Raw genomic sequence first — 13697 nt, forward strand, 5'->3', positions numbered from 1 at the left:
CCGCAGCTCCTATTGTATGTTATACTTACTCTCAATAAACACTTTAAAATTAAAACAAACAAAGAGAAAAGTATATTTTGTGGCTGATAGATGTATGCTTTACATTTGCTTCACCATTATCTCTTTCACGGGAGATGGTGCATTTCTTACAATGGTGGTGCTTTATAAGTGTTTGATAAAAGACATTTTTTAAAAAATGCTGAATGATTCAAACATTGCTGTCCTTGCAAAAAGCAATCTTGAATCTCAAACTAACGGCATTATTTGCTTCTGTGGCCTTCAATCTTGTCATTATCATTATTTATAATAATTATAATAATTATTTAGAATTGTCATAGTCAGATATTTAACTGGCAGATGGTGTTCTGCAATTCAAGATCTAGGCAAATTCTTAGGTATTGCAGATGTATCTTTGCATAATTCTTGCTGTTCCAATCAACACTTGTCTTCTGGAGCTGAGGTGGTGTTATTTGTTCAGTGCCCAGAATGTCCAGGTGTTTCTGAGACTTCTAGGCAGTGGCACTGCTCCATGGGCTCCAATTCTCCCAGAGGTGCTTTAGCTCTAGTCATAGGTCTTGGTATTTTATGGTCTCCTCCTGTTCTTTCTTTTCTATTCTGCTGTTTGTTGTTGTTGTTGTTATTGTTATTATTATGTGTTTGGATCACATCACAAGAATATAGGACTAACTAAAAAAACCCAATAATGCTAGGAAAATTTGAGGACAGTAGGAATAGAAGAAGACCCAACATGAGATGGCTTGACTCAATAAAGCAAGCCACAGTCTTCAGTTTGCAAGACCTGAGCACGGCTGTTAATGATAGGACATTTTGGAGGTCATTAGGATTGCCAAAAGGCTGGCGTGACTTGACAGCACATAACACACATTGTAGGGTGATGTTTTGGTTGTAAATTCAGGAGCAATTTATTTGGTTTAAGATGTCTGATACTTACTTCTTTTTTCTGCAAGATTGGCATTATTGGGGGGACTGGTCTGGATGATCCTGACATACTTGAAGGCAGAACAGAAAAATATGTTGATACGCCATATGGAAAGGTATGCATTAATAACTTGGTATTTGTTCCTGATCATCTTGTTTGTGTGCTTTATGTGTGGCAGTTGTTAGGGAGGTGCTTATGAACAGTGACCACATGTCCAAGAACTTCAAATCTGACAGACTACCATAGAGCAGTCCACAATGCTGTATAACAACTGATGACATTCAGTGGATTTTAAACACAGTTTGTGGTAATGGCATCAGTGGGTTCAGGTGTCGATTCTGCAGCATCCCATTATGTGCAATGAACATCTCCCTCACTCAAGATTGTGCCCCCTGTGTGACCTTTTGGGTTTTCCTGCCACTTATTTGTGATCTCCTGGCACTAACTCTCATTAGATGCATTCATGGATATAATTATCTTACTCTCCTGTTTGTGAGTCCTGTACACACAGGTAGTTGGAGCTTGATCTCACTCAATTCCTGTCCTTCCTACAGCCCCCATTCCACTTGGCTTTTGTCCATGCATGTCCCATGATCCTCAGCTTTTTTATGGTCAAAAGGGGAACCCCTTCCTCCCTTTTTCAACAATGGAAAAGCAAGTTGGATCCAACCCAGGGTTGATTTTGTGAATATGCTCCCTAAGTGTGTCAGGTCCTTGCAGTCCACACATGCCAGGTTCCCTTTTCGTTCACATAACTTCAAGGGACCCAGTGACTGGATCGGCTCAGGTCATCTTCTAGCATCCTGTGTGACTTTGGCAACAAAATACCTGCCTTTCCCACAGATGTACTGTGCTCTTCTGAATGGGCATCACAGGATGCCATCAGCAGCCACCACACAGACCTATCCATAAGCAAGACCCTGCTAAGAACTGTTGTGGAGTAGTCCTCATTGACATAAATGGGGATTTTGGAAGAGTGCATTTGTTGTTCTTTAGGAGCATGACATTTTAAAAACTACTGTTGGTGGATTATTTGCAAAAGAAGGTAAAAACATGCCTTTATAGGATGAATCTGTTTCAGAGAATGACAGTTGTAAGCAGCAGAATTCTCTTTCTGTTATAAGAACATAAGAGAAGCCATGTTGGATCAGGCCAATGGCCTATCCAGTCCAACACTCTGTGTCACACAGTGACCAAAACCCAGGTACCATCAGGAAGTCCATCAGCGGGGCCAGAACTCCAGAAGCCCTCCCGCTATTGTCCCCCAAGCACGAAGAATACAGAACATCACTGCCCGATCCATACCTTTGTGGCTAATAGCCACTGATGAACCTCTGCTCCATATGGTTATCTAATCCTGTCTTGAAGCTGTCTGTGCTTATAGCCACCACCACTTCCTATTCTGAACAGGACAGTTTTTAAGTTTTGACTCTGGATGGCAATTTATAATCCTAATTAGTTTTCTTTTGTTTCCTCTAGCCATCAGATGCCTTGATTTTGGGAAAGATAAAGAATGTTGACTGTGTGCTCCTGGCCAGGTATGTGGATTCCTAAATAATGTTTCAGTTGTATTAGAGAATGTGGTCTGTATGACAGACCTCTGTTTCAAGGATATGATACCATGCCACCAAAACCATTCAAAGATTCACATAATATTGGTGTTAAATCGAGCATTTAGGATGCTTTCCAGTTAATACAGATGTATAATTGATGAGATTGGTACATTTTTCCATTTTGATTTCTCTTTTTATCTTTCTGTATTCAGTTAGCAGCTTTGCAGAAGACATTGTTTTCCTTGTTTACAAGGCTGATGTGTAGATGAAAATAAACTTAGAATGAAATGTAACCTGCCTTGAGTTCTTGGGATATGGAGATATGTGATACAGAGAGGTAAACATGAGAAAAACCTTCCACCCCAATGCCTTAAAGGCTAAGGAATATTGGGTTTCATCTGGGACTCATTTACTCACTTCACTTATAGTCTGTCTTTCTTGCTGAACTCAAGGCAGATTATACATTTTGAAACATTGCAACAAAGACAGTATACTATAATTTAAAATATCCAAATAAGGGCTTGGATCCAGTGATGTGCAAATGGAAACATAAACAGAGTTAGCGCAGTTCCATTTGCACAAGATCTTGCCCAAGCAGAAATACAAGCGAGAATACAATACGTTTAACTTACCACAAATGGCTACCAGAATCTTGTTTGTTTGTTTGTTTATTTTTTGCATTCTATTTGTGCAAGAAGTTCTTGCCCAAGGATAGGTTTTGTGCTGGATCCAACCCAAGGTCAGTATTATACAAACAACAGGCAATGTAATGACACTAGATTGCCAGGTTAAGAACGACACATACTACAAATAGGATAGATTATGCAATGAACAATGAATTGCCGAAAACTTCACAGACGTGACTACATCCCTATTCTTTTTACAGAAACCCCCTCCTTAGTCATTCTGCTTAACACTTTCTGATAAAAGTGTGACCTCTTCAGGCAGGATGCATGCTGCAACAAAGAAAGCTCAACTCTTGGCAGCTGTAGATCTTACCCATTTCTAGGGTGACAGCTTCAGAGGACTGTCACAAAACTGCTCCAGCGGAACTTACTGGGAAAGACAAATCCTGCAGCTAGAGCCTAGGCTTGCAGTCAGCCTCAGTCTCTGTGTACTGAGGCTCACCACTCTTTTAGGGGATAGAAGAGAACTGAGGGAGGGTGGTACAACATGTGTTCCGGAGATTGGCATCCTCTGGATAGGCCAAGAGTGAATGGATATCAACACTAGAAATGTAGCCTTGCGCCAACAGAAGAGTGCCTCTTGCCCTTTGGTGTTCTAGCTCCAGTTTCCAATGCTAGCAGCTCTAGTAACTGACATGAGGGATCCTAAGCTGGTAAAGAACATCACCTGGTTTCGATTTTAGATTGGCTTCCTGTATGTGCATGAATAAATGGAGCAATTACGTAAAGCCAGGCAGTGAGATTGTATGTGTCCGCACATGACTGCCACTTCTCCCTGATCAACATGTGTAGCGTTTGTAGCATTTTAACCAGAAGCATTTCCCTCCACCATGTGTGTTTTTAGGCATGGAAGACATCATACTATTATGCCTTCAAATATAAATTACCGGGCCAATATGTGGGCGTTTAAGGAAGAGGGTTGCTCTCACGTGTTAGCAACTACTGCCTGCGGCTCCTTAAGAGAAGAAATCCAGCCTGGAGATATTGTCATGATTGACCAGTTCATAGACAGGTAAGACAGAGAATGTGGTTCTACATCAGCAGATTAACATCTGACAAGAACTGAATTAGATTTTGATCTATGACAAAATGTTCTTCTTGACTGTTGATGTACAAATGAAGTTACTCAGAATCAATAAGAGCAGCTCGGCTGTATCTGACCAATGGCCAGTCCAGTCTAGTTTTACTAAGCATTTTTTTTTTGGGGGGGGGGGCTTGGCCAGGAATCCTCAGATGTGTTTAGTACCTCAGTTCTGGCCATTGTGTATTTTACAGTGCAATCCAAAGCAGAATGACACCCCTGTAAGCCCACTGACTTCAACAGGTTTTGAAGCATGTAACTCTGATTTGGGTTGTGCTGCTAGTCTGGCGAGATCTGGAGCCCTTCCTCTTCTGCCAGAAGACAAGGGACATTTTTGTGAGTTTTTAAGATAATGCAGTCAGAGGTCTTGACACATTGGCAGTTGGAATGCTGACTGGCTTACAGTGGAGGATGCCATTGTCAACAGCTGCTGGTCTGTATTTTCTTCTTCCTTTTTTTTACACACAAAAAAACTAGTTTCTGGCTACGAGTGAAGCCATAGACAGGGAACAAATGAAAGGAATTTTAAAAAACACAGTGTTGAGTCACTGAAATTCATCAGTAGTTCTTCAGAAATGAGGAAGGTATTTATTGGCAAGGAAACAAATGGAGATTGTACCGTTATTGTCTTTATATCCTCCCCAATTAAGATGGCTTTTCAGGGTCTTCCCACTGGATAGTAATCATCTCCAGATGTGTTTCCACCCAGTGATAGGAATGTATGTGTAGTTTCTCCCTGGTACTCACTGTAACTCTGCTAAATATGGGTAACTGTGTAGGTACTAGGGGTAGGCATTCAGAGATTTCTGATTTGAAACAATGCCCAAGATTCCCTGTTTAGTTTCACATCAGAGCTACCTGAAAGGAAACAGGGAATTTCAGACACCGTTTCAGATTGGAAGTATCCAAATACATACACCTAGTAAATACCCACTTTTGTCATTGATTCGTGTTCTTAGAGATTGCCTTTCCCAATTAAGCAGGGTATGGAATATGTTGTGTTTTTGAAGCACTTGCTTTGGGACTGCTTCATTTTTCCATTAATTAATTAATACCTGCTTCATTTCCCCATTATTTTTTTCTTAGGACAGAGTATTGTAGTTGATTTGCCTTAACTATTATCCAGGAGGCTCAGCCCATTTTGGCACTTCCTGAGATGGCCTTTGTTTCTACAATGATCCTTGTTGATATTTCAGTACAGAAAATGGGCACATTGATAGCTCTGGCATCGCCAGTGGCAGCCGGAAAAGGGTGTGCTCCCGGCCACTACTCCTTCCTGTTGACACCGTCTGCAGGAGCCAGGAGACGTAAGGTTTCTTTTCTCCTTGTTCCTCAGGCATCTTTAAACATATGCCCGTACTTACATATGTGTATGTCCAGTAGGGTTTCCCAAACTCTTGAGATGTGAGAGTTGAGGAAGTCTGTTTGCTCATGTGTGGCTTGATGTGCTGTACTTAAAGAAGTCTGGGAAATGAGGAGGAGCTAGGAAGTGGTCTGGTGGTGTGAGTGATGTAGAGGCTGCTGTGCTTCTCAACATCTGCCACCTGAAGCCACCATCTCACCTTGATTCATTGTAGAGTTGGTCGTGGCTTAGATGCCTTCATATTTTTTGTCAGCCCCAAAGATGTTCCCTCTAAGTGTGTGTTCTCTTCTGTTTCTTTATTGCAGGACAACCAAAAGGCACCTGACTTTTTATGATGGGAACCATTCGAATCTTCTTGGAGTATGTCATATTTCAATGGCGGAACCTTTCTGTGCCAAAACTAGAGAAGTTAGTAAATCTTGCCTTAACTCAAATGAAATAGCCTATGGCTGGGATATAAAGAGCCCTTTGCATGAGAATAAAGCACTTCCATGCCTGGGTGATTATTTTGCTTTCAGTTCTGCCTCATGCAGTGTTGAATGCTACTCTGGATGATCTTCAAGAATGCTTTTAAAAAGCCAGAAAAGTGGATGAATGGAGCATCCTGTGTGGCCTTTTGGATTCTAGCCTGTGCTGTATATGACAATGACTAAACTGAGTGCAGGTCTGTGGACTCTCAGAAAAGTCATAAATTGCTGTGATCAAAGGATGACAGCTAAGTTCCCACCACTACATAAGAACATAAGAGAAGCCAATGTTGGATCAGGCCAATGGCTCATCCAGTCCAACACTCTCTCACAGAGGGGAATTTCACAGTACCCTTTTAAAGCTGTTTTTAAGCCGTTATTGTACCGTCTTGGAGTAAACCAGTACAGGGCTGCTATTTCAGACTGCACCGCTTTGTTTCCCCACCTTTTTTTGCCCGCGCGGGCGATCTCCATCCTTTTTTTGTGTGGGTTTGTTTTAGAGTGCTATACCACTATAGCGCTATACTGCGATAGCACTACAGCACAACACCAAAACAGCAACCCCATTGGAATGCCTAGACTCCACTGGGATACATGAGATGGCTACATCTGCCACCTCGAAACAAGTACCTCCTTGGACAGCAGGCTTTGGCGGGAAAACAGGGCATCAGTGATTGGTGTGACAGACCACAAAGATAAGGGGTTTACCTCCCTGCCGTTTATACCTGCTCCAGCTCTGTGCCAGTCACTTTCCAGCCAGTCGTCTCTTGGCATGATTGGATGCACATCAGGCTGGGTTAGCAACATCTGTCTCACCAATCACTGATGCCCTGATCTCCCACCTAAACCTGCTGTCCAATGAGCATCTTCTCCCCAGCTGGCAACCTGACAACCCATCACCTTCCCCTGACTCACAGTGGGCATGGAAGGGTTAGCATCATCTGTCACACCAATCACTGATGCCCTGATTTCCCACCAAAGTCAGCTGTCCAATGAAGTACTTGTTTCCAGGTGGCAGATGTAGCCATCTCATGTATCCCAGTGGAGTCCAGGCATTCCAATGGGGTTGCTGTTTTGGTGTTGTGTTATAGCGCTATAGCGCTCTAAAACAAACTTTCCCAAAAAAAGGACGGAGATCGCCTGTGCGGGCGAAAAAGGGTGGGAAAACAAAGCGGCGCAGGAGGAAGCGCTACGGGGCATTTTACACAGCACCCTGTAGCACTTCAGAAATGGTATAGAAAAGTGAAGACCGCTTGGAAGCAATTTGCAGGTAAAATGGTTCAGAAACGCTTCCCTAATGGGACAGAAGTATTTCTGTCTGAAAGTGAAAATATATTCTGGTAGGGAACCATTACTAAAAAGGTTCTGTCTGAAATGTCAGACCAGAAACCGTTAGGGAACAGTTCCTGAACTGGAATATATCGGCTGTCTGAAATTCCCCACAGTGGCCAAAAATGCCTTGTGGCTAATATGCTCGCTATTGTCCGATCCCCACACCAGCTGTCAATCGAATACACGTTTGTAGCAAAGTATTATTTTATTGAAGCCATGATGAAGCAGGAACAAGTTCACTGTTTGGAATAACTACAACGGTCGGGACAAGCAATAATAAAGCAGATTCATACTATCAATAACCAATGGACATGGTTCCCGCTCGCGCAGGTGGACTCTCATATTCGCGCCCATAGTATGGGAATCAACGGTTCCTGAAAGATAAACAATTAAGCGCTTCTCATACTCTAGTTCATTATAGACTAAACGAAGCCGACTCTTCCCTGCACCTGTGACCTTGCTGATTACTGTAGTTCAAAGCAGTACTAGCGTTCATAGAAAGGAATGCATGAGACAAGCAAATGGGCGACACATTGTGCCAGCGAGTATGCGCAGGTGGGTATCACTAAGGAGCATGAAGGAGGGGGGAGACAACCCTAAGCAGGGAAGGTTGTGCACTACACAGAGTTCATTGGCAGCTTGCTGTGACCTATGTTTATCTAATTCCCTCTTGAAGACGTACATGCTTGTAGCCTCCACCACCTGCTCTGATCCATGGTTCCTCTGTGTGACTTGACTGATTGATCAAGAAAGTGTCAATCCACCCCTCCCTGTCCTTCCTCCATGCTACAGTTTATGGTGGTTGTGTTGCAGGATTCTTCATTTGACAAAAATTATAGTGGTGAGAAGGTTTACTATGAGCATCTGCTCCGGGGTGCAACAGGAGTACGCAAGGCCACTTCTAGAGTCTTTACATATCTGTGATTTCAAAAGAGTAGAGAGCACTTCATAACACAAGTCATAATGAAAGGAGCAGGGTGACCTCACTTTGGAACCAGAAGGAAGAGAAAATCACATTCTCAAAAGATGCTCATCCTTCCCATTAAGCTGTGCCTGTTTGTCTTCTCGAATGTTCAGTGATGCACATTCTGTGTTTCCAGCTTCACATGCTGACAGTGTCAGTGCAGCCCAGGTGCCACATAAAGGGTGAAGCAGTCTGCTTATAGTAATTGTACTGGTGCTCATTCATTTTTAGCTACAGCAGTATTTCAATACATTTGTTGGGTAATTGGGATTGTGCTTTAGCATCCAGAAAACTGATTAGGTACCATAGCCTGCATACCTGCTCTCTGTTCTTTTTCTTTCGTTGAGAATTTTTAAAGGCAGCTTGATTGTGCCATTCATTTTAAATCTCTCAGCAGATGTTTAAATCCTTCAGCATCTTCCTTTGCATCTTAAATGCAATCAGATTTCCGTTTAAGGCTGTGTTTGGGTCTCTTTCCCAACCTTTATTCAAACCTCTCATGTTCTTAGAACTTTTCCGTACTAAAGCTGAGTTGTCTTCCCATATCAACTCCCAAGTTTTCGTCTCCTGTTCTCCCCTAAAGGGGGGACCAAAAAGAGCCCAGGATCCTGCTTTAAACTCTATCAGACCCCACCTTTCCTGTACAATGACAAATTACAAGCCAGGTGCCAGAAGGTTCCATGGGACTTCTTTGCCAACTCTGAAACCAGAGGAAAAGTCCTGTATGAATTGGCATTCTGCTAGCCTGGCAGACTGAAGCCTAGATAGAAAAACAGTTTGCTTCTAATGTTGTGTGGGTTTGGGGGGGGGGGGGTTGTTGGGTTTTTTTTTCGCTTAACCTCTGAGCATTAATAGTGGATATTTAAAACATTTACCTTGCAAAGTTAGAGTCAGGTCCAGGAGTACTTTAAAAGGCCAACAAGATTTTCAGGGCATAAGCTTTCCAAGTGTCAGTGTTCTCTTCGTCAGATACTAAGGATCATTGACTCTCAAAAGCTTATACCTCGAAAATCTGCAGGACCGTCTCTCCCAATATGTCCCCTGAAGAGCTTTACACTCGTAAGAACAACATCTTTTGGCGATCCCTGGCCCAAAAGACATTTGTTTAGTTTCAACCAGAGCCAGGGCCTTTTCAGCACTGGCTCCGACCTGGTGGAACACTCTCCCAAATGAAATCAGGGCCCTGCAGGGCCTCTCATAGTTCCACGGGGCCTGTAAAATGGGGTTGTTCCAGCAGGCCTTTGGTTGAGGCAGCAGGTGTCCAATTACATCGGCCTCCCCTGCTCCAGTCCGCCCCTGTGTTGTGCATTATGTCGACCTGTGCCATAGGTAGTGGTTTTTGTCCACTTGCTCAATATGCTGGTCCTCTTGGGCCCACATACAGTGAGCACCTGGGAGTTTTGTTAAATTATAGATTCGCCATCATGTCTCCTGTTAACTGTGTTTTATAGGTTTTAATTGTAATTCTATGGAAATTGTTTTAATTGTTTTATCCACTTGTAACCCTCCCTGAGCCTGCTTGTGGGGTTGGGTGGGGTAGGAATTAAATAAAACCAATAAAAATAAAATCTTGTTGGCCTGTAAGGTGCTACTAGACCTGAATCTAGCTGTACTACTGCGGACCAACATGGCTACCCTCTGAAACTACCTTGCAACGTTGTAATTTTTACACAGGTACCTGTGGGTGAAATGTAATTTCTTCTCAAGGGTACTGAAAAATCTGCTCACCATCTGTGCGTCTGCATTGCTAATTTGTCTTATTTTCTGATGAATTATCTAAACCAGCTTGAGGGTGACATATGGTGGGAAAGGATTAAAAAAAAATCTTACAAATATTTTTATTCTTGCTCTCTGTGTGTGTGTGTGTGTGTGTGTGTGTGTGTGTGTGTGTGCGCGCATTTTAAAAGGTTCTCATGGATATTGCAAAGAAGCTTGGGATCAAATGCCACTCAAAGGGGACGATGATCACAATTGAAGGGCCACGTTTCAGTTCCCGGGCAGAGAGCCTGATGTTTCGCAGCTGGGGGGGAGACGTTATCAACATGACTACTACCCCCGAAGTCATTCTGGCAAAGGAAGCCGGCCTCTGCTATGCAAGTATCGCTATGGCAACAGACTATGATTGCTGGAAAGAGCATGAAGAAGCGGTAAGAGCTCTAATCTTTCTTTCGCGATGTGTTGTTGTTTCTGAGTGGTACTTTATAGGTTGTTTACAGACAGCTAAACACACACACACAGCTTTCAAGAGAATTCACAGTTCCTGGTCCAGTTGTTACAGGAAAAGGCAGTCTGTAAATATTTTAAATATGTTTTTTTTTCATGGCTGAAGTCCCACCATTCCAGATCATGAAACACTTCTAAAAGCTAGTGTAGCAGGGTAGCTAAGACTTAAAGTCTTCAGTTCAAGTCTCATCTTATCCATGCTATTGTCACTAGGTCTCTGAGGATAATAATACTGACCTATGTTACAGGGTTGATGTAAGGATTACCGTGATAATGGATGTGAAACACTTCAACTATCACAGTGCACTAGGCAAATGTGAGTTTGGATCCTATGGTAAATCTCTACTAACAGAATCCATTTCCACAGTGGAGCAGAACTTTATTGTCTCCCACCCCCATCCTGTTGCAGCCTGAAATGCTTCCCCAAATGCTTCTCTTGGGGGGGGGGCAGGAGACCCCCGAGTGTGAGGGAGTCAGAGGTCTGCAGTGGGAGAAGGGAATTAGCAAAAGTCTCGCCTCCCTCTTCCATTATCTTGAATTTACTATGAGATCCAAGCTTTAGTTGGCAGGCAAGGGTTTTTTGGGGAGTATTGGACTTGGGGGCAGTGTTCCCTCTAAGCTGAGTTAGTGTGAGCTAGCTCACAGTTTTTTAGCCTCCAGCTCACACATTTTTGTCTTCGCTCAGGAAGGAGGGCTCCAGAGCAAGCTAGTTTATGCAGCAGCCGAATCGCTCGCTCCCAACTTTAATGCCCAGTAACTCACAAAGTAGACTTTTTGCTCACAAGACTCCACAGCTTAGAGGGAACATTGCTTGGGGGTCCTTTACCTAAAGGGAAATTATAGAGGTGAACACTTCATTTAGGCCAGTGCACTCGGGTGCTCGCATATGTATTTATTACTTAGTGTAAGACTTTGTGTGTGCCGCTTACTAATAAAGGAATCACAACTACCAGTTTTTGGACTGCAGAAATTTTACAGATTTAATCATCATGTCAGTTCTCACTAACGTTAAGCTGCATATTTTCAGTTATGCAACTAGGCTTTCTCATACTTACTCGTTGTTGATCTCTTATTGTAAATGCTGACATAGTTTGGTTCTTTAATTATAAAAGGCTGCCGATCCCTTTCCTAGAATATAATTCTGTTACTAGAAAAGTTTTTACCGCTAGTCCCGTTAGCAGTGCAAGGAAACTGTAAGTCCAGGGTCCAAGTGGTGCAGGTGGCTTTGGGTGGGTCCTAGAAAAAAAAGCCACAGTGAGTCATAGCACAGGAATGGTATTCATTATATGACAAATAGCTACATAGTGGAAATGCTAAGCAGTCACTTGACTGCCCATACCTCAAGCTTGGGGGAAAATAAAGCCACTGTAAATAATGTTAATTAAGTACATTCTGTACATGCACCAGATGAATATAATACATTCAGGTGGGTAGCCGTGTTGGTCTGGGGCAGCAGGACAAGGTTTGAGTCCAGTGGCACCTTTGAGATAACAAGGTTTTATTCTGTGATTCATGTGCATGCACACAAAAACCTATACCCAGAATAAAACTTTGTTGGTCTTAAAGGTGCCACTGGACTCAAATTTTGTCCAGATGAAGGTAAGTAATCATTTTGTTGACAAAGGGGATTTGTTTAACAGAAGGGAAGTTTAAATGTAATTAAGCCAATGAAGATCTCCTCTCTTGGGGTTTTAGGTAGTTGTGGGTTTCTTTTCTTTATCCTATATATGTAGTTCCCCTTTCCTGTTTTTCTGTAATAGTTTTTTGTAGTTTTAAAAATAATAAAAAATCCCCTCCGGGGGCTTAAAAAAGGGGGGGGGGATTTGTTTTAGATTGATAAAGCATCAGGCAGTGTACAGCCACGTACTTCGTATAGGCTGTAAATGCTACAAGAAGCAAACATATTTATCTAGTACGTTTTTATCCACCTTGCTTCTGTGCAGCTCATGGCAGTGTACCTCATTCTTATCTCCTTCATTTATCCTTCCACCAACCCCGTGAGGTAGGTTAAACTAATAAAGAGGTCAGTGGTACTGGATTCAGCCTGGTGGTGACTATACCTAGCTATCTGGTTCTTGTCATAAAAGCTGCTTATTATCATCAAAACCAGTGTGAGTCTAAGTCTCTGTAGAAAGCCAGCTGTGATGCTTTTCCTGTTATTTGACATGGTGCAATATTTTGGCGCTTAGCCCAGAACGAGGAAGGAGATCTAAGAGTACGGAGGAGGGCAGCATGCTCGCTCAGTTCTGCGGCTGACCTTGGTCACCCACACAAGATGGCTGTGGAAGCAGAGATAAGAAGGAGAACACGTTGCCCTGTGAATAGCTCGCCTAGTGCCAGGTTGATGCCATCATCTGTTTTGAGAAACTTCTTAATGTAAAAGCATAATTCTTGAATTAACTACTTTGGGTTGGATCCTACCTGCTTTTCTGCTCAATCTTACTCAGCTTCGTCTTCTTACCAACCGGCTTTACCCTTTCTGGGTTTTGTCCAGTTGGGTCCTGTAATCCTGGCACAGCCTTTTCAGTGGCCCAGAGGGCTCCTCCTCCCTCTTTTCACCAGCAGAAAGTTGAATGGAATCCAGCTTGCAATCCGGGTACAGGCATTCCTTATATTTGGATAAGGAGGACATGCATATTCATTACTTGTCCCATAAGCTGTTTGCGTTGTGGATGTGGAAACAATGAAGACATTTCCTCATCCAGTTGACAGGCAGTGGCTGAAAATAAAAGGATTTTAAAACACTCATCTAAAGTCTTGGCTAAAGTAGAGGAAGAATCAATCTCATAATTTAGATTTCAAAGAAGAAAATGTTACTGGAATGTTTAAATTTGTTATTCCCAGGACAAAACCAAAAAACAATTTCTTCCTATCAGTATCCAATTAGTATCCAATTCTTCCTATCAGTATCCAATTAGATGGTTTGCAAGAAAAAATGAGAGAGGGGTGGGATGGGCAGCTATAGAGCCCTGAGTTCGGCTCTTTGAGGCTTTTCTGCTTTTCTGTCCAATGAAGAGGAAGGGTATTCCAGATTGCACCCATCTGAAAGAATAGGACAGCAGCTGGAACTGTGAACTGGTAGAACTAT

The 13697-nt window shown here is 42.7% G+C and overlaps 1 protein-coding gene across 1 annotated transcript in view; it reads left to right on the top strand.

Annotated features, from left to right (window-relative positions):
- The window catches only part of MTAP (methylthioadenosine phosphorylase), a 37896-nt gene that overhangs the window by 18442 nt on the left and 5757 nt on the right, over window positions 1-13697 (top strand). Inside the window, exons 2-6 of the mRNA XM_015427747.1 lie at window positions 969-1055; window positions 2420-2478; window positions 4024-4191; window positions 5929-6031; window positions 10294-10533. Coding sequence (XP_015283233.1) covers window positions 969-1055; window positions 2420-2478; window positions 4024-4191; window positions 5929-6031; window positions 10294-10533 — 657 coding nt within the window. The remainder of the gene's footprint in view (window positions 1-968; window positions 1056-2419; window positions 2479-4023; window positions 4192-5928; window positions 6032-10293; window positions 10534-13697) is intronic.

Source organism: Gekko japonicus, unplaced genomic scaffold (genome assembly GCF_001447785.1).
Source record: "Gekko japonicus isolate JY-2015 unplaced genomic scaffold, Gekko_japonicus_V1.1 scaffold440, whole genome shotgun sequence".
NCBI lineage: Eukaryota > Metazoa > Chordata > Lepidosauria > Squamata > Gekkonidae > Gekko > Gekko japonicus.